Source organism: Periplaneta americana, chromosome 10, assembly GCF_040183065.1.
Source record: "Periplaneta americana isolate PAMFEO1 chromosome 10, P.americana_PAMFEO1_priV1, whole genome shotgun sequence".
NCBI classification, from domain to species: domain Eukaryota; kingdom Metazoa; phylum Arthropoda; class Insecta; order Blattodea; family Blattidae; genus Periplaneta; species Periplaneta americana.
In genome coordinates, this window is record NC_091126.1 from 167,007,433 (window position 1) to 167,029,123 (window position 21,691).

Consider the following 21,691-nt stretch of genomic DNA (forward strand, 5'->3'; position numbering starts at 1 on the left):
ACTGTACTTAAAAATATTTTATTTTTCTGAACACCAAACTTGCGTGGTACTGATTTGATGTGATTTCTTGCAGGTTTGTGGACTGAAGTGGTCACCAGATAACCAGTATCTGGCTTCTGGCGGTAATGATAACAGATTGTATGTCTGGAACTTGCATTCGCTTTCTCCAGTTCAAACATATACGGAGCATTTGGCAGCTGTAAAAGGTACAGTTATTTGTCTCCTGGTCTGAACACATTGTTAAAAGAAATGTTGTTCGGTTGACGTAAGATTAATTCCTATAAAGCTAATATGGCAGTCTTTTCAATGTTGTCAACTGTTGCCAGAATCATCAAATCACAATGCTGTATAAACAAACAAAAAATAATAATAAATCATTTATTTATGATTTATATAATATTAAAATGTATTTTATCTTGAAACATATATTTCATTGATTTGGTTAAATAGTTTATGATTCATGAGACCTAACCTAAAAATGTATTTTGTTTGACAGCATGAAATGATTAGTATGAACTCCAAAACTGAATACAGTTTGAAGTGTATACTGTTTAATTATTAATTGTTACTATATTATTTATTAGTAATGATATTATTAATTATTGGTAATGTTGTAATGAAAGTGGTTCTTCAGAAGATAATGATCATGACAACACCATGGTATTAGGTACCCAGGAGTTATCTTAAAGTACCGAGTGTTCCACTTATAAGTGTAATAAAAGAGATAGCTGTAACTTCTGAAATAATATGAATTTATTGATGAAATCAATTGTTACAAAGAGTGAAAACTGGGAATTTTTTTTGTCTTGTGTCCCACAAACCTTAACACAGCTTCTATTAGTGGCACGGGAAATATCCAACCGGTATTCTACCTCGAGCCATGTGTTATGAAGCATCTGTGGTGTGATATTGTTGAGAGCAGCATGAAGTCTTTCCTGTAAGTCTGCCAAGTCATGTACTGATGTCCTGTAGACTTGGTCCTTAACAAATCCCTGACATTTTCTTCAGAAACTTTACACTTGGAATGTTTACCTGCTTTGGATTACAAACTTCCCGTTTCTCTGAGCTGCCTATCCCATTTCATTATTGATACATATGTCAGAATAGCTTGTACTTGGTTTCAGCTAACTAATAAACACTCCAGAGTGCCTCTATTGATGTGTGATCACACTTCTCACTAGAACAAACTCTTGAATTGGTGTCTGTTGCATCACTGTGATTATGCTGCCACATCTTCACATATTACTCGGGCTTAAATTGTTGAACTGATGGGACATTTGAATGAATGAACATAAGGCTGGAGACTTTAGTAACCAACAGTGATGATCTTGAGTCAGTGACGATGTTATTCATCAAGCTGAACTCTTGCTCACATTCTGCAGTTTAACATGACATTGTGGAATTTGTTCTTGGCACTGGTCACATATTATCTGGGATGTCTTTGACTTCAAGGTTGTTTGACAAGTCACTCAACCCTTGTATTGCAAAGGTTTCATTTATATTAAAACATCTGCAGATTCTCCTTAATTCATTTTTACCATCATGCATGTCTCGTTTCCTGTTTTTAGAAGGATCTAGTAATACAATGTCCCACATCAGTTGGTCATTTTCGGAGTTTGCATCAGTACACAGCCTGGATTTCATTCTGTGTGCAAGAATCTGAATAAATTGTTTAGCAGCCAGAGTATTAAAACTCACTGGTAGAATGGCCAAATTAAAAAAAAAAATTCGAAGCAGAAAGTATAGCAAAAAAATTAGAAGACATCCTCTACTGAGTGAGATTAAGCAGAGAGTATATGGCAGAAACCCGTATATACCCTCGACTACAGCATTGGGTGATGCGTAGGTTGAGAACCCCATGTATAAAATATTATCTTAATTATGTAACCTAAAAGTGTAAAAGAGTTACCAAAATGTTGGCACTTGAAATCTTCTGCGAAAACATTCGTAAATTACAATTGAGGTGGTCAGCAGCAAAGGGGTGTAAGTGCACTTAAGTTATTTTCAATAAAATGTCATTAAAAGTTATTAAGCAATCGTAAATTCTGTGAAGTTTTAATTTTAAATGTTAATGTAGTTAAAAGATATATCCCTTTACCACTAAAACTTTAAATGCTTTAGTTTACACCTCTTTGCTTCTAACCACCTCAATTGAATAATAGTTTACTTAAAACTTACCTATTATCAGGCAATACATCTCACTTGACCATGTGCGTCAGAAGAAAAACAATTGTTTGTAGGTATGCATCTGAAATCTGACTAGTGTAATATGTAGCTAATTGGCGATGTATGTAATGGGGAGAGAAAGGAACTGGCTACCCTACTCCATTATATCCTGGTAGTTGTCTCATAAGTGGTGCCTTGTTTGTATCACTTGTAAGGTTCAGACCTGTTTTCGGACAGTTGACTAAATAACTTAAAACTTACAGGTTTGAATGCAATTGGATGAAAAATCATTTGAAAAGTTATCATTTAATCTGCGTTCTTTGATTTAATGTGGTTTCTCTTTTCTATGCTGTGAAGTGTTAACTATTCTATGAATATTACAATCATGATTTGGAAGCAGAATGTTAGATATTGGTAACCAATATCCTTTTATATTCTGAAAGAATTTATTGTATATTTGAAGCAGGAGTTGATGTAAAGAATGCTTGTTTGAGATTGAGTTTTCACAAATTGTCATCTCATACCATGATACAAATGTTGCAGCAATTGCATGGTCACCGCATCATCATGGTCTGTTGGCTAGTGGTGGTGGAACTGCTGATCGGTGCATTCGTTTCTGGAACACCCTCACAGGCCAGCCAATGCAGTGTGTGGACACTGGTTCTCAAGTCTGTAATCTAGCATGGTCAAAACATTCCTCTGAACTGGTAAGTTCGTGGCCTCTGAACCAGCTAAGTGGGCATGAAATTACGACCTTAAAAATTAAAACAGTTACTGATGAATATACAGTAATGAATCGAAGAAATTAGGTTTTGCATTTGAAATTCTTTAAAAAACGAAATACAATACCATAAGCCAGGCATGTCAAAACCCTGCACATTGTGCAGTCGCGTACATTGTGCAACTGTCTCTGTGCGATGTGCACTCTCTATTCCCCTACCTGGAGGGAGTGAATAGCCTTGGAGGGGAATGCAACAGGCCTATACAATACCTGCAGCAGCTTTAGTTTCAGTAACACAGTTTCACTACGAGTGCCGATTTGGCTGTCTGTGAATGGGTTATGATAAATAAAGTGAGTAGTTCACAGATAACGGAGAAGAGAAATTACGAATCATATAACATAATTGTTATAATGTTTTCCTCAGCCAACAATAATAATAATTATTATTTTAAAGTGAAAGGCTTTCATCAGCCTATAGTATGTCGAGGTAATAATGTTGTGAGGTGACAATTTAGATCAGATTAGTAAAGTTCTCAAAATATGATATTGCCAGTGCTTATTTCTTAATCAATACTCTCACGGCAAAACGTACTTGACAATGGTGTTGTTTTGAGTCTGTACTAACACAGCCATCAAAGGTTAGATGACTTACAACTTTCATTTCATAAACTGGTAAGTGATGAGAATATAGTGAGGCTCTTGAGGTTGTAAGGAGAGAAGAAAACAACTATTTGTAAGGCGGAAAAATGTTCTGGAAAAATATATAATGGCAAATTTTCCATCTCCCCTCACAATATTAATTCAGTATACTTATATTAATAAATCTTTAAATCTGACATAAAAAGAATATTGTCACTTCACAGCTTGTGAACTACATTTTTAATTTCTTTAAGTAACCCTTCCAACTTTTCGATACTTGCTCTCAACGTTTTCAAATAAACTATATGTGAATTTAAATTCTAAGCTTAATTTATATTTATTAATATTAATATTAATTTATTTTGACATACAGCAAAGAAATGATTTCAGTGTAAAAATTTCACAATGTCCTACTGCATATAATTAATTGGGAGTATAATATTTTCTTCAACATTTGTGTACCAATGGTCACAGTAAATAATAATGCTTGACGAACAATGAAAGAGTAGGGTCTATTACTTTAAAATAATTAGTAACTACTATGTAAAATGAAATATTTGATCGTTTCTTGTTGTTTCGAAATTACTGCATTTTTTTTTCTTCAAATACTGTATAAAAATCATATTAATAAATTACGCTTTACAAACCACTACTTTGTGAAGTATAACTGAGTAAGCCTAAAGTTTCTTGTATTACAATTGTCAAATATAGACACTGATAATTGTTTTTTTTTTTCGTTCTGCTAACTATGTTTATAATGTCCAAATGTCTATTTAATTCAACCCTAGAAGCGCAGACTAGATTATTGTACACCCCTCCAGCCAAGAACGGGTAAGAGCAACGCTGATTGATGCAGCCTGCACAGACCGGCGATCCGCGCACATAACTGCACATTTAGAGTCCGATTTCTGACATGTCTGCCATAAGCTAAATATGAATACGAACTAAAAACGTTGATGACGATGTAAGATGCCTCTGACAAAGGTTTTCTTCAAGGAAGAGTAGTGAGAGTTGCAACTGTTCTTTGTAATCTACCTTAGAATGATATTGTGCAAACTGACTTGAATTAAACAAATCAAATCCCTTCTAATTGGTCCTAATCAACTAGAAATAGCTTAACCATGTATACCTGACTCGTAGACGCCTTTATCATGCTTACCCCAAGAATTAGCAAATATTTGAAAGATCTGGATTTTTGGCCCACTTGAAGTGTCTGTCAATGTACCGAAAACACGTTATACAGTACGTTCAGATATAATATAATGTCGACAAGCCAAATTCACAAGGTTTCTTTTTAGTTTCTGCTCTAGCAAAATACAGGCTCCACATTTCTAACCTGTATTTCCCTCCCTGATTACTCTTTTTAGTTTATCCATCTCTTTCTTTCACTCTTCTACAAGAATCATTATTCTCTCTTGAAATCACATCATTATTGCTAATTTTTTGCTCATGCATGTTGTTGCATCTTCTTTTGATCTGATTATTGCGTAATTCGATCAGTGCCTTTCCCCAGCTCAGCACCATCATAACAGCTGGTTCTAGTCTCACGATGCTTGGTGGTTATTCCCTCATTCTGCATAAATTTTTCTCTTTCCCAAATGTTTTGTTCGTTAACACTTTATATTTGTCTGCCACATGATTCTTGTATACTCCCTTGTACAATGGCTTTCCTCTGTTCGTGATATATTGTTTTATTTTAATCACATTTTTACAAATGAATCGTTTGTTGTTGAAAGGAACTAAGTCCACATTTTTGTCAGTTTAATTTTTTTATCGATTTGTAATGTAGAAAGCAAGCTGCATCTGTTGGTGTTGGAACGAACTTATTACTCATATTCCTTGTGCTTTATTTGAGATGGTCAATCTTGTCATTCGGTGTTGAAAGGAACTCTTGTAGATAGTGCTTTTCAACATGGAACTATGAAGATTCCAGGTTGGCGGCCCTGTGCTAACAGTATATTCTGCCTCCAATATTTCGCGGGTTTTATGAGTCTGCAGAGACTGATTGTTGATTACTAGTTGTTCGTCGCATTAAATGTTCAGATTTGATTATTCTGTACTTGATAACAGTAGCAGATAATGGAAGACGGAATACACGAGAAATTGTAATCTTATTAGCCTATTACAGAAAATCTATCCCGAAGGACGAGTTCCAATCAAAACAAGCAAACTAGGAGATGTGAGGAAAGTTTATCATTATGTTACTACCTCAGGAGATAGCAAAGATTTCTATGATGAAATATTGCAATGGCCAACGGAACAAAAAGAAAACCTACTTTATTGAAAACAGTAATTTATTTGTACTGTTGTTCTTTATTTACCCAAGAATAATATTGGTTACTTCAGTCAAATAGTATGGATATTTTAAAAACGTTGTTTTGTTTTCTGAGTTATTCTCATTACAAATGTGTACGACTACTGTAAATATTCTTTGTATTTTGTGAAAATAATATATGTTATACTGCACCATGCAAGTAACATGTTTCATAGTTGATTTTTTTCCTTAAGACATGCATTACAGGTGATTTAATAAATTCTCAATTTGTTCTTACAGGCCAAAATGTGTTTACATTTTTATAAATAGAGCATTTCCATGTTGAAAGGAACTACGTCCAATGACGTGTTTCCTAGATTAGAAAGATTCTAATGACTGTGTGAATATTTTTATGAGTCTAAACTAATTCTGTGTGACTATATTTTATATGCACAATATATTTTGGTTTAATCTTCAATAGATTACTCACAAAACAGATTTTTTTGATTATCTCAAAACTTTAAAAAGTGGACTTGGTTCCTTTCAACAATAACCAATTCAAATATTTTAATGTTGTACATTTTTGTCCCCAGGTGAGCACTCACGGCTACTCTCAGAACCAGATACTTGTTTGGAAGTATCCTAGCTTGACACAGGTTGCGAACCTCACTGGTCATTCCTACAGAGTTCTGTATTTGGCCATGTCGCCTGATGGGGAGGCAATTGTCACAGGAGCTGGAGATGAGACTCTTCGTTTCTGGAATGTATTCAGCAAAGCTCGTTCCCAAAAGGTAAGGTTTTAGTAACTAGCATTTGTTTCTGTATCACTTATACTCACGCAATTTGCACAAACTGGATTGCACATGCAATTTATATAAAGTAGCTGGTGATGAATGTGTTTCATGCAAGTCAGTACTTATCCTCCAAGTGGCTGTAAAGTCAATCTATAACCCCATATTGGACAGTCTTAGTTGGCCTTACTTTCAATGGTTATGGAATATCGTGTAATTACCTGTCTTTGTAAAAGTTTTAATGTTCATATGTTCTGGACTTAGTCGTTTACATAAACCTCGTTCTGAGACATGATCTGCATTTGTTTAAATTAAACTTTCCATCCACAAACCCAACAACATCCGATTGTACAAATTGCATGAGTGTGTAAATGGCCCATTGCTAAGGAAAATTCCTGAATATTGAAGGATAGATGGCATGTTCCTAAAAATGCTTTTCCCAGAATATGTGAAAGATAAAAGTACCTAGTCTAGATGGATACTGCAAGGGCCTGTTAAACTAACATTCCGACAAGTTTTGTTTTCAAACACGTTACAAATAGCAAATACGTATCAAGATACAAGTGAAGTCCACACCTGTGGAGTAATGGTCAGCGCGTCTGGCCGTGAAACCAGGTGGCCCGGGTTCGATTCCTGGTCGGGGCAAGTTACCTGGTTGAGGTTTTTCTGGGGTTTTCCCTCAACCCAATATGAGCAAATGCTGAGTAACTTTCGGTGTTGGACCCCGGACTCATTTCACCGGCATTATCACTGTCACCTCATTCAGATGCTAAATAAGCTAAGATGTTGATAAAGCGTCGTAAAATAACCTACTAAAAAAATACAAGTGAATTTTTCCTCTCTTACAACTACTTCGGTTTTAAGAATTCGATTGTTGAATTTACTAGTAATTTTTAGCTTACTTTAGTAAGTGTAAGATGTATGATCAAATTTGTTTCCATTTTTTTTAATTTTAATTTTTTGAGTGGCAATCAACAAATACGTAGTAGCCTGCAGATAAGGGCAAGTGGTTATGAAGAAGAAATATAGTTATACGTAAAACAAGAAATGTGGGCAATGTATAGGCAAATGATAGTTTATTTTGATATGTAAAATGAATACCAATTTAATAAAATTCAGCTTAACCTCGTTTAAAAATGTTTAAAATAAATGTGGAACTGCAACAGCTTGACAAGGCTGTGACTTTTATTTAACATATATTGTTGTCAGTGTTCAATGCATTTAGATATGAGTTTTTCTTGAGCATGTGGGAGAAGAGCTCGAAACTTAAAGAATTTGGCGGTATTTCAGTCTATTTATAGGAATCTGTCCCTTAATCACTAATCCAATAGTCCATGCAATGACTTGTCAGCCAAACTAATCTATATTGGTCTATTACAGAGAGATGGATGTTAAAATTACATTAATTAAAATGTAGAAAAAGATTAAAATGTTATATAAAATAGTGGATGGGAGGATAATATTAAAATGGATTTGAGGGAGGTGGGGTATGATGATAGAGACTGGATTAATCTTGCACAGGATAGGGACCGATGGCGGGCTTATGTGAGGGTGGCAATGAACCTTCGGGTTCCTTAAAAGCCATTTGTAAGTAAGTAAGTATAAAATAGTGGATATTAATAACCAAAATGTGTGGAGAAATATCAAAAGAAATAAAAACGAAATCATGGCCTTAATGTGAGATTTGTTCCCAAAATTAAACGAAAATGCCCCAAAAATGACCAAATACAACAAGAAAGCTCTAAAGAGGAAAAAATGTGCCCGAATGAATATGCCTTAAATTACTTCAGTTATTATAAAACATGTAAATACTAAAGAAGTTATATTTCTGGCTTGCTACAAAAATTATGTAATTTCATAAAATTCCTAGCCCTAGTAAATTACCTTTAGTTTGATTTTTCATTAATGCACTTGTTATTGTCTTATTTCAGGAAAATAAGTCTGTCTTGAATCTCTTCACCAGTATCCGATGATGGAACGTCTACGGCTGAACTTGTCTAATGCTCAAGTCATCAAATGTGTACTTCGTTACTAAGTGCTGAAACAAGTATACCGTCGTAATATTGTTGTACAAATATAAGGTTGTTTGCTGTTAACACCTAGGATTCGAGTGGTGTAAGGTGTAATTGAAAACCTGTATATTTTCATGTATACAAATTTGTCAGTCGATGGACTCCAGAGTTTAAAGTTGAAGGTACAGCAGAGTCACGGTTATGTAGCAGCAGGTATATGACTACACGTATCTATTGTTTTATTGATAAAATATTATTCGCATTTTTTTTTTCGGAATTCTTTTTTCGTTAAAATATTTTCGTTTATATAATTTGCATTTAAATAATTGTTATTTGCATGCAAATTGAGAATGCTTTACATTAATTCTTCCTTTGATTGTGACAAAGATATAATCAAGGAAGAATCTGACAAGAGAGTTAAAATAAATTATATGAAATAGAAATCAAATCTGAGTTTATTCTACTACCTTCATAGTCTGAATGTGTGGGTGAATTTTGTAGTTTTAGTTTCATTTGGTAGATCTCCAGCTCAGTTCCATGCCAATAATCTTCATTTTATTTAAGAAAATGTTTAAATATGAACAGTGTGGGTAAAATTACTATAGGACTCGAGATCTCTCAGGGGTTCTTTAATTGTGCTAGAGGTGGCAGCATTGTGTCGCTGTAAACTTAGCAGCAGTCCATGTGGTTAGTGTGACAACACTGAAAGCAGAATATCTCGGAAGGATTTTAAAAATCCATTTTAATAAGCCAGTGTTTTCCTCCTCTTCTTCCTATTCCCTTCCCCCTACCCCTCTCTTCCCCCTACCACTACCACCATATCCATATTTATCGTTTTCATCTTCATCGGAGCTGGAAGCACTGCAGGATGTTGACAAAACAGTTTTCCATTACCTTTTTGATTTATCAAGCTTCCAGAATTTTTGTTTGCTTTTGGAGACACATAGTTCATCCTACCACTTAATTTTTAACAGAATTCATTATTTATTTATTTCATTTATAGTTTTCTTCCTTCCTTTTAGTCTCGACACACGATCCATGTATCTTAATGTTGTGCATCATCTGATATGTTTTTCTGCCCCCAAACTTTTCTCCTTTTCACCATCCTTTCCAGTGCATCCTTCAGTAGGCAGTTTATTCTTAGTGACCCAGGCAATTTCTTTTTCTCTTCCTGATCAGTTTCAGCATGATTCTTTCTTCACCCGCTCTAAGCACAGCTCGATTTTTTATTTTGTCTGTCCATTTCACAAACTCAATTCTGCTTCATATTCGCATCTTAAATGCTCCCGTCCACACCTGTGGAGTAACGGTTAGCGCGTCTGGCCACGAAACTAGGTGACCCGGGTTTGCATTTTCCTTTTTGCTAGTTTACAAGTTTCTGTCATTGTAAGAATGAAGTATTAATCTAAATTTAAAAATAAAAATGGAACAACTGGATAATACGCACGGCAGACCAATATCAATAGTCGACTCTACTCGCTGGCCACTAGTCACCGGGCCGTACCGAGCCATATCAAACAAAATATAATCGAAATGGTGGTAGTCAAATTCGCGACTATATTCTTAAATAATTCACTCCATTAGTCAAGTTCAAGGTTTTATGTAGTACAACGGCGGTTTTTTTGAATGCATTAAAAGAAAATGAAGATGTAATAAGATAATAAACTAAGTTATCACAAGGAAATTAACAGGAAAAAAGGTGTGTTTCACGGAATACAATTAAAATGACGGAAAGTAAGTTTCCGGTTAATGTTCGCCAAAGCGTAAAGTACGTAATTATGACGGCGTTGCTTTTTTATTTCTGGCCTATAGAAAAATACCTAGCCTTTTACGAAAAAATTTTTAGGGACCATGAAATTATTCACCGCTTTCATTATAGGCCTATTATTTTTTAACAATATTACGAATCAAAAACTGTCATATTATATAATTTTAACTACTACATGGACGAATCAAATCAAGCTAACCTAACCAAAGCTAACCTAACCTAACCAAAACTAACCTAACCAAAGCTAATCTAACCTAACCTAACCTAAGCTAACCTAACCTAACCTAAGTTAATCTAAGCTAACCTAACATAACATAACCTTCGTAAATGCAAGGCCTGTAACTGGAGCAAGAAGGGATCTCAATCATTTAATCTGCAAGTACACGCAAAAATAAATTCAAGTAAGGATCACTCTCCCACTGCACGAGAGGTCTGCGCATGCGCTACAGCAAAACTGTTTCTGTCCCGAGCCTCTCATCTAAGGCACTCGTCATAATTTACTCGCAATATTTACGCAAATACACATTGTCGCAGTGCTATCTCTCAATAATGTTCAGAACGAAGGAGGTAGACAGAGAGAGAAAAAATTTCTCCCGCCAACTACGCCACACACCAACGACATGTTCTTATGTTGGTGACATTGTGTATTTACTTAAATTTGGTGGTAAACGTAACGGCACGGTTCAAAGTGACCGTGCTAATTCTCCAGTATAGCGATAAAAATATCTCTTCTGGAATTGTAACAATACTACCATAATGCACTTAACACTAACACAGAAACTCTAAACTAATCGAAATACTAAATAGCTGGAAATAATAAAGAAACGGCTAGTGATGTAGAATGATACTAGCTGCTGTGACTTTGCACTCCATACAATAGAAACTGAAAATGTACCCAATCACATGTTTATTTTTAAAAGAGCTAACAGTCTACTAATGCCAAGGCAACTTGCTGTATGTAAACGCATGATCTAGGCTGAAATCACTCAACTGGTTCTGTTGCTAAACAACACTTCCCTTATTTTCCCTCTCGTGTCCTATAACAATTTTAATCCAACTGTAGTTTCTTACTTGGAAACTTTCTTTTCAATGTATTATAACAATTCTGCAATTTATTTTAAAATTGTTTTTGTGTTTGGTGGTTGTATGGACCAATTGCAGACTATTTGATCTCATCCATATGTACTGTATGTGGTCTGAATGCCAGTATATGCTTGCTATATTTTAAAAATACCAAAGTTGTACTGCATGTATACTGCCTACATGTGTACAGATACGGAATTAAAATTTGAAACAGATCTTGATGGGAATCCACAAGTAGCATATATACTGAGGTGCAGTGTGTTGTAAGCGAAACTTAGGGTACGGTCACACGTCTCTACTTTTGCTGCGCAACTTTTGTACTGCAGCTGCAAAAGTTGCGTGTTGTGTTCAGACGTAAGCCAAAAGTAGCGTGCTGCACGCTACATTTCATGCTGCACAACCCGAGTGCTGCAAAAGTTGCAACTGGAGGTTGCGAGTCTGTTCACACAAGGCGCTACTTTTGCAGCCGCAGTCATGCTGCAGGTTTCCATCTCATGTTGACTTCTCAATATACATTTTGTGGTTATGTTCACGTTATTAATAAACTCATGCGAAAGCTTACTTATCTATTATTTGCTTTTCTGTCCTAACTAGTATTCAGAAATTGGCATTATTTTTACTATAAAGCTTTTAAAAACGCCTATATACTTAAATGATAACCAACAGCATATTCACGTAATCAATGTTGGCAATCCTCCTGTTTGAAACTATGCTACAGAAAATTAAAAAAGTGAATTATATCGTCAGCAAATATGCTCAGACTGTGTTGTGCATTTAATAACTGTTATAAATAATTTATTTTCATCACATCTAACATTAAAATACAGCCAAACAATAAAAGTATCATTGGCACATTTGGGTGGCAACACTGATCGCAAACGCAGCAAAAGTTTCAACAAAACCGATATGGAAAATGCTGCGGCTGCAACCCTGAGAACCCTGTTCACATGTCGCTACTTTTAAGCTGCGCGCAGCATGGAAAAGTTGTGAGCAGCAGGTTCGGCAGCCGCTACTTTTCGGGTTGGACCATTGTTCACACGTCGCAGTACGAGAGTTGCGCAGTTTTTTTTACTGCAGCACTGCAGAAGTAGCGACGTGTGACGGTACCTTTACACAGGAAGGGAGCTCCAAATTTTATTTCTGTATCTGTACATAAGATATATAATAGAATTACACCTGAGTGTAACGAAAGAAAATAACATTGTTAAACACATTTTATTCAAAGTTTTTATTTCAGTTTTAGTTTGTACTAGAGATGGAGTCAATTAGTTTCAAATGGTGATTTGTTACAAGAGAATGGTGTAATTAATTTTTGTGTACTTCTATTTTATCATTAACTTATTCTGGTTTTCCTTAATTTATCAAAGACACCGGTAACTTTAACTGTGTTTACAATTCAGTGATGATCATTTCGAACTTGTTACTGTCTGTTGCTCATGAGAAAGTTCCTTGAAGGATCTCGTCTTCATGTATGTGCAAGAGATTTAGGCCCAGTTGTACCAACACAGAATAAAGTCCTATTAAAATCAATTCCATGGTTACGTGAGAAATGTGTTGTACACACTCGGAATAGTGCGTTATTCGGAGGTTATCTCCCGAATAAGCTATTCCATGCTTTCAGTCGCTGTTAAATCATTATCTAGAGAATAAAATATAAAATGGCAGCAGCATTAGACGTCAATAATTCCGATAGTGATGATGAATTATTATATAATGTATTTTTGAGAATGCAGAAACAAAAGAAAATAAGGCATAGACCTGACCTATTAAATTAAGATGATGATATGTTTGTGGAAGAAGATTTTTCATGTGATGAAAGAAGAGATATGTTTTGCATGCCATTGCCACTAGATATCGGTTCCTGTTCCACACTTGCACATTTCTTTGCTTGTAAAGCGGGATGTAAGGGAGATTTCAGCATTTGTGGAATATATTTACTTCACAGTTGACCTACAGTATAATGGAGCCACTTTACAGAATGCCACACACATTTGTCCCCATCGTCATTGTATTTTTTCATTTGCATCCCAGCTTTCATTAGAAGAACAACAATAAATTTCTCGTACAGTCCATCTAATCACAGCCATATGAAAACAGTTGGACAGTATCTGTAACTTTTCTGTTGAATGATCTACGTTTGTGTTCTCTGGTGTCCTTGTTTGAATATAGTAATTCATTTTGATGTCTTATTTGTCCCCCCCCCCCTTTTTCTTTACAGAATAGTTGACTTACCGGCGTATTTTCCTACCTCTCTCTGGTTCACAATATATTGAATTCCAGTTGTTTTTTTGTTTGCTGATTTACTACTCTTTTTTAATTAAGTTAGCTATAATTTTTCACCGTTTGCTCTAAATAGTTCTCCAAAATATTAGTCGAGTAGCTTAATATCAAAGACAGACATCTGACCTCAATCAAAGTTTAGATAGCTGTGGTTTTTTATACAAATTTTCATGTTCTTTCCAGTTATAGTGAAACCATATGTAAACTCTAACTCTACATTTATAAAATAAATTGTGTTAAATATTACAAAGAACACTGTGAATTAAAAAATTGCCTCTTGATCAAAACTATGGAGATGACAGATGTCCGTCTTTGATATTAAACTACTCAGTCTTTCATTGTGTTCAGATGAAAATTTTCAGTTATTCCACTGTATGCTGAACTTAAAACTGCCATTGTATAAGTCGAGAAGTCGAGCATATGGTTGAATACCCAAAAGTTTTCTTCTGAAATCTTAAAGGCTTATTATTTTCGGAAGTTAAAACTAACTAACAATTACACTATTTCGTGTGATGTTTCGAACAGCTGTGTAATAATAATTTGCACTCCTACTAAAGGCTGGTTCACAACAAACCGGGAACGGAAACGAGAACGAGAACGGAAATATTGTTAAAATAAATATATTTAAATGTGAGCATTCACAATTAACTGTTGTGAATGCTCACATTTAAATACATTTATTTTAACATTATTTCCGTTCTCGTTTCCGTTCCCGGTTTATTGTGAACCAGCCTCTAGTCGACCATTAGTAAAACAGATAACTCATGCCCCACCAAAGGACTTTCTCGTGATACAGACAGTAATCTACATTTCATTGTAATACAGATTTTGTTTAACAATCCGGAAAGAATAATGAACCAAATACTACAGAATAAGTGATAACATGTGCAATCTAACTGTCCCTGGACAGACTGCATGAAAACTCATTGGTGTTTCAGATACTCTTTTTAGATTGAAGCTCATATTACTACTGTGAGTTGAATAACGTAATTTTAATTATCTTTAATTAGTTAAGTATATTCCTTCAAGGTTCTGTTATTCTGGAATTACAGATATTTTTATTTGTTACATTGTGTTCTTCACATTTTTCTTATTTCTCGAATTCAGTCAGCTAAAGCTACCCACTCAACATTAAATTAGTTCATTATAGCTTCTGGTCAGATTTTGATATTTAAAACTGAAGAGTGATAATAAAGGCCAAGTAAGGCTGTGGAATACCAAATATACTGTTACATTATTTCTAACTCCCCCTTTAAAACGTCATTATATTATACATACACTTTCCCATGAAGAATCTACTGTGTGAATGCTTATTGTACATTTTTTTGCAGAAATGCTCTGTTACCATTGCCCATCATCACGTAACATTTATGAATGTGAACGTATCGGCTAAAATAAACATAATACGTGGTGAAGTGTCACGATTTTATGAAAAACGTTTTCTTGCTGTTATTAGTCATTAGTAATGCTGATTTGATAATTTGTCAGTTTGAAAAATAGGCCCCTGATTCATTTGGCTTCATGGGGCTCATAGATGGAGAGAGAATTGTTTCCTTGGGGGCGGGGGGGGGGGCAAAGGAAAACCATAGAATCCCGATATAACAAGGTTACGGGGGATATCATTTACTTACTCCCCTGTTACAGCTTCACCGTGGTACAGTATATCAGAATATGATCATTTAATAAAAGTATTTATGCTCGACCATGCCGAAATGTAGTAATTATACACCTGGTAGCAGCCCTTTAATGGACCTCATTAAAGTACACCTATTCATTAAAGTTCAGGTGTTCCACAATCACAAAATACCATTGTAGCAATATGAAAGCGCAAGTATCGATTATTCTCGGATATGCAGTCGAAAGACAACTAGTTCTGTTACTATAATAATTAGCGTTAATTGTAAATAATATTCAAATAAATTCAATTTGTCATCTCGTTTTTCAATGTCTAATTCAATTTCAAGGTTATATCAAGATTAATGTTTATTTTACTCTCTAGATTATATCAAGGTCAATGTCGACATTTGTTTCTCGGAAAAAATCAATACTTTCGCGTCTGCGCACATCTCACAATTTACGAGGTATTGCGCAAGGTCAGTTCTGCTCCTCAGTCAGATAAGAATAACATGAATACTTATGAAATAATTTCAAGTTAGAAATATGGTCGAGCATAAAAAGTCGTATGAAACTTGCCTATAATGGTAATTAAGACACTCATATGAAAATTATGAAACTCGCTTGCGCTTGTTTCATAAACATACTCGCGTCTTAATTACTACCATTATAGGCTCGTTGCATAATATACTATTTTGGGGTGCGTGTTTCTTACAGTGTTACATCCATATCCACAATGTTTCGGACCGAGTTGTGTAGGGTTTCAACTGTAGGTCTACTACAAATTATAATAGGCAGAGTTATAGGAGGGTATCTGGGAGCACTGCCCCCCCCCCCCGCCCCCAAATTTGTCTGAACTCTTTTTTTTTTTTTTTTTTTTTTTCCTATTAACATTACAAAATATTGAATTCAAAAGACTTTTTTTTTTGCTTTTGTTTATGAATGGGATAGCCTATTATTTGTAAATGCTACCATCGTACTATCTTCCTGGAAAATGGCTGTTTTCACAAAAAAATCTTTGGACTATGGTTGTTTTATAAAAACTACTGAAAATTTTCACTCCTTTAACATGGGACTATGGTGTTTTCTTTCACAAACACCTAATTCAGTAGATGGCCGGTGCAGACTTCAACACATCAGTACAGGCTGTTGCAAAAGAAACATTACAGTGCTTCCATTCCTCAAACGAGGTATAGAAATTCTTATACATTCAGAAATTTAAAATAAATGTTATAGTCTAGACACATGATCTGAAGACTTAAAGCACAGAAACTTAATCATAAACAAAAGCAAGAAAAGTCTTTTGCATTCAATATTTTCTAATGTTAATAGAAAAAAATAGAGTTCAGATAAGTGTGGGGGGGGGCAGTGCCCCCCCCCCCATAACTCCGCCTCTGAGCTGGTAACCCTTTCCTACTTGTCAATCCCATAAGAGAGGATACTTCTTCCTATCATCCTTTTTTTCCAGAAGCTTTGTTCGTTGTTTTGATGTTTGTCTAGAGTTTTGTTGAATTTTACTACTGAAATGAACTGCATGTTATCCACAATTAAATCAAGAAGTTGGGTTGGATGTTTTACAGGTTGGGTCAAAAGTCTGGAAAAACTGTAATATGTGTCTGATACTTTGTTAGGGTAATATAGGTTATCATTTCTTATAGGATTAATTAATCAACCAGTTACACAATCCTAACCCTCCACATTTTTAGAAGTCTCTAGCGTTCATATGGCTACTCTAAATTACTGATGTGAAAAATGTTAATGAGAAAACCAATGGTGCACACAAATTCCACAATTTGGGACATCTGGCTGAAATCTATGGCTGACCACTAGGATCCAGAATACAAAGCAGAGGTTAAATTAAAAATACAATATGATTGCGGAGAGAATACGGAACAATGATAAATTTAAAAATAAAGTACAATTTGATTTCGGAGAAACATGAGATGAAAATACATTGAAGAATAATGAAATGAAGTAAAAAAAATTACATAGTATTATACAAGTGATTGTGTAAAATGGATAATGAATCTCTCAATACCATTAGACAAATTTTGTTAATGTCCTCATTAGAAAATTTAAGAGAAAGGAGAATGGTTTTGGTTAACTTAAATGAAGTTCCCCTAGCTCCAAAAAGAGGTCCTTTCACTTCCCATGTATTAATATTCATTTTGTATCTCTCATTGAAGTGAGGAATACATGGATTGTAAATAGACTTCTTTTCATCGTTAACATTATTGGCTTGTTGATCATCCTTCTCAAAACGGACAGTGGGGTCAAGAATGAGGCTTCTTTGATTCCGGCGATCGATGGCTATAATGTCTGCTCTTCCCGTTGACCCATTCTCAGTCAAGCAGTGCACTTCTTTGTAAACCTCCCACTTTGCCTTCTGAAGAGTGGTTGCAATGGAGCTTCTCACTTTATGGTGAGTTGTGAGATCTCAATTCTCGTCTAATATTGCTCATTAAAATTTCCATAAATCTTTTACTACACTTCACTTTTAAGAAGCGTCTTTTAAATCTTTTACTACACTTCACTTTTAAGAAGCGTCTTTTGTAGAAGGTCAGTGATAATGTTTACAGAGTTTTGTTTGCTGTTCATTACATTGCATTGTTGTAATTCTTCGAAGCTTTATTTCGCTACTCATAAAAACTGTGTTCTTTCATCATTTATGGGACAGCATTGTCAGAAGAGAAAAAAAATTCTGTCATCATTAATTCTGGTGAATTAAAAGAGAAGTGGATGTCTGTGACTCTATGCTGCAATGGAGGAATTGAGGATCCCTAAAAAATTTATCTCTCTGGTGAAAGCTACGATGACAAATACCAAGTGCATAGTTAAAATTCAAAACATGATGTCTAACCCTGTTTCTACTAGGTGTGGCATCCGACAAGGAGATTCACTAGCTTGTCTCCTTTTTAATATAGCACTGGAGAAAGTCATAAGGGATTCACGTATTAATACTAGGGGAACTATTTTCTATAAGTCGATTCAGGTGCTGGCTTACGTACACTGACGACTTAGATATCATAGGGAGAAGTCAGGCAGCAATGAAAGAGGCCTTTATTAAGCTGGAAAAGGCAGCAAGAAAGATGCATTTACAAATTAATGAAGAAAAAACAAAGTATATGCCAGTCACGTGAGCTAATATAAATGGACCCCCTTACTTGGAAATAGGCTGGCTCTGAAATTAACAACAAAAATAATGTTAGTTCTGAAATAAAAAAACGAATATTATCTGCCAATAGATGCTTTTATGGTTTTAGAAGACATATGAAATCTCAAATTATATTTAGGAATACAAAAGTTATGATGTATAAGACTCTTATAAGGTCTGTACTGTCTTACGCATCTGAGACTTGGCCATTGTCGAAGTCAGATGAGACATTATTATGTACATTTGAAAGAAAGATTCTTAGGCAAATCTTGGACCAGTTAGAGAAAACGGAACATGGAGAAGAAGACATAATTTCGAACTGTACAGATTATATAATGAGCCGGACATTGTTAAATTCATAAAAATAAGAAGATTGGATTGGGCCGGGCATGTTGTGAGAATGCAAGATGATAGAGTTGCGAAGAGAGTTTTTAAATTTATTCCGATGGAAAGAAGGAAGGTTGGGAGACCGAGATTGAGATGGGAAGACTGTGTGATGGATGACATCAAGACTTTGGGTGTTAGAAATTGGAGAAGTTTGGCATTGGATAGGGAGGAATGGCGAAAACTTCTGAAGAAGGCCAGGGCCCATGAAGGGCTGTCGTGCCATTGATGATGATGATGATGATGATGATGATGGATGTCTGTGAACAGCAGTGGATGAACAGTCATCAGTTAGGACATTGGCTGTCGTAGCAAACAGCCCACAGTGTGCAATTTTCTCAATCTAGCTGGACAAAATTAATTTTCGACTTGTTGATTTCCCTGAATGTACGAAGCACCTTATGAAGACATAGCATGATATTTTTTGCGGGTATTTATTTGTTTCAGAGTAGCGTAAACATTGCTGTCTGTAGAGTGTTGAATTCGCACTCCTCAGTCACAATAGAGAGTGCTTTGTTGAAAGTTGTATTAAGGGCTGGTAAATTGTATTTTCTTTTGTTCTTTCACATGGAATTTTTAAATCGAGGTATATGCTACATCATAATGTGTAATTTAGCTAAATTACTGAATTAGAGCCTTCAATACTTCTTTTATTTGGTATGAAGAACATTTATATATTTCTTTCCAAAAACTCTGACTTGAATTTGAGTTATAAGATTGGAGCTGCTGTGTAAGTGAAAATTTTTCTGTTGAGTTGTACTGTGATAAAACAATTGAAGACCCATGAAAGCTTTTAAAGCTTCCAGTATAATGATCTGGGATTAACCAAACGTTTCACTAGTATTATGAATGTTGGCGATCATTTTTCATTCTTGAATCCTTCACAAATTACAGAATTGTGAACTGAAAATTAAAAGAAAAGGCCTCGAAACGTGTAGATAGATTAGGTTTAGGTTAGGCTATGAGGGTTTTTTTATAGAGTCTTAAAGGCCTCCTGCACGTCACCCTGAAAGGCTTATTGTGCATCCCCATTGGAATGGACACTAGCATTGTCTTCCTAAGTCTGTTCCTTTAACTAGCATCAGTATTTTAACGTGTAGATAAATATGGCACAGATTTATCAGTTAATTTTATTAACCAGTTAGTCAATTGAAAACAATTATGACTGCCGAAATTCAAAGGAAATACCTATATCAGTCATGTCAATTGATGCCCATAGGTGCAAGCTCGCGCTTTAGAGCTCAGGAGAGCCTGAGCGCTTTACAGCGGAAAGGAAAGAGACAGACAAAAGAGGTAGTATATGCTGCTTGATCGAGCTATATACAGGGATGGCCAGCAATGATTCAATGGATAAAGGGAACAGAACTTATTAAAACTGCATCCATGTTAATTTTTAGATTTGTCTGAGAAGTATAAGTGTATTATAAGAATGTAAGTTTTAATTTTAATGCTCATTTTTCTCAAGTTTGTTTTTCTTTATTCAAAAGGACTATTTTTTCAATTTTTTATGGAAGAGTGAAATTTTCAGATATAGGCCTATCTGTTTAGTAGCCTTACAGATACTGAAACAATGTTGTCGTAAATACGTATTACTGAAGAAAATGTATTACAAATTTGAAAATATTTGCATGGAAAATTAATGTTTGTAAGGAAATGAATTAACAAAGCAACTACTGTTACATCATAAGCAAAAGATATGTGCCATGTGTTGTAAAAGTGTCAGCTCTATAGCTTCAGCAGGTCTCGAGAAAATAATTTAATATTCTTATGGTAGGAAGTTGCTCATCAGTATCACCTTAAAAGCATAATGCGATAAGAGTTTTCTTATGGAATATTATTTATAATTAAAACATATACAGTACCTAGGTAACTTTGCTTTGTACTATAATTTTGTTTTGATTAGTTCATTCATTACTTTTATAAGGCTAAAGATACCACCAAGATCAGTTCCAACTTATCATGGCATACTCAATCTCTTTTTTTGGGATATTACTTTCTTTAATGATATGTTTAATTCACTTAGTACAGTATAGTTGTAGGTACTATGGAATTTATGTGAATAGTACTTCTTAACTCTTTATTATGTTATTAACGTTTAAAACACAACTGCAATATTAAGAAATTGGTGTAAATACTTTTATTTTACATACAATATAAAATCTCAAACAGAAAGAAGCCATATAAAAATAACGACATAAAATTTCACATTCCGTTTGAAGTTTGTGCACCACTGTTTTCTTAATCCAACAGGCTGCTTATTCCGCCTCCCATAAGTAGTGTTTGATGCCCGCGCACTATTTATTTATTTACTTATTTATTTATCTATTTATTTATGTATCTATCTATCTATCTATCTATCTATCTATCTATCTATCTATCTATCTATCTATCTATGTATATCTATCTGTCTATCTATCTATCTATCTATCTGTCTGTCTGTCTGTCTGTCTGTCTGTCTATCTATCTGTCTGTCTCTGTCTGTCTATCTATCTATCTATCTATCTATCTATCTATCTATCTATCTATCTATCTATCTATCTATCTATCTATCTATCTATCTATCTATCTATCTATCTATCTATCTATCTATCTATCTATCTATCTATCTATCTATCTATCTATCTATCTATCTATCTATCTCTGTCTGTCTGTCTGTCTATCTATCTATCTATCTATCTATCTATCTATCTATCTATCTATCTATCTATCTATCTATCTATCTATCTATCTATCTATCTATCTATCTATCTATCTATCTATCTATCTATCTAGCTATTCTGGTGTAGTTAAGGCCATCAGGCCTTCTCTTCCACAACACCAGGAAT

At 34.7% G+C, this 21,691-nt stretch overlaps 1 protein-coding gene across 1 annotated transcript in view; it reads left to right on the plus strand.

The window, feature by feature from the left end:
• Positions 1-9,031, plus strand: part of fzr (fizzy and cell division cycle 20 related) — a 59,493-nt gene extending 50,462 nt beyond the window's left edge. The window contains exons 8-11 of the mRNA XM_069838368.1: positions 74-206; positions 2,710-2,873; positions 6,374-6,571; positions 8,503-9,031. Coding sequence (XP_069694469.1) covers positions 74-206; positions 2,710-2,873; positions 6,374-6,571; positions 8,503-8,544 — 537 coding nt within the window. The 3' untranslated portion in view covers positions 8,545-9,031. The remainder of the gene's footprint in view (positions 1-73; positions 207-2,709; positions 2,874-6,373; positions 6,572-8,502) is intronic.
• Positions 9,032-21,691: the final 12,660 nt, after the last annotated feature.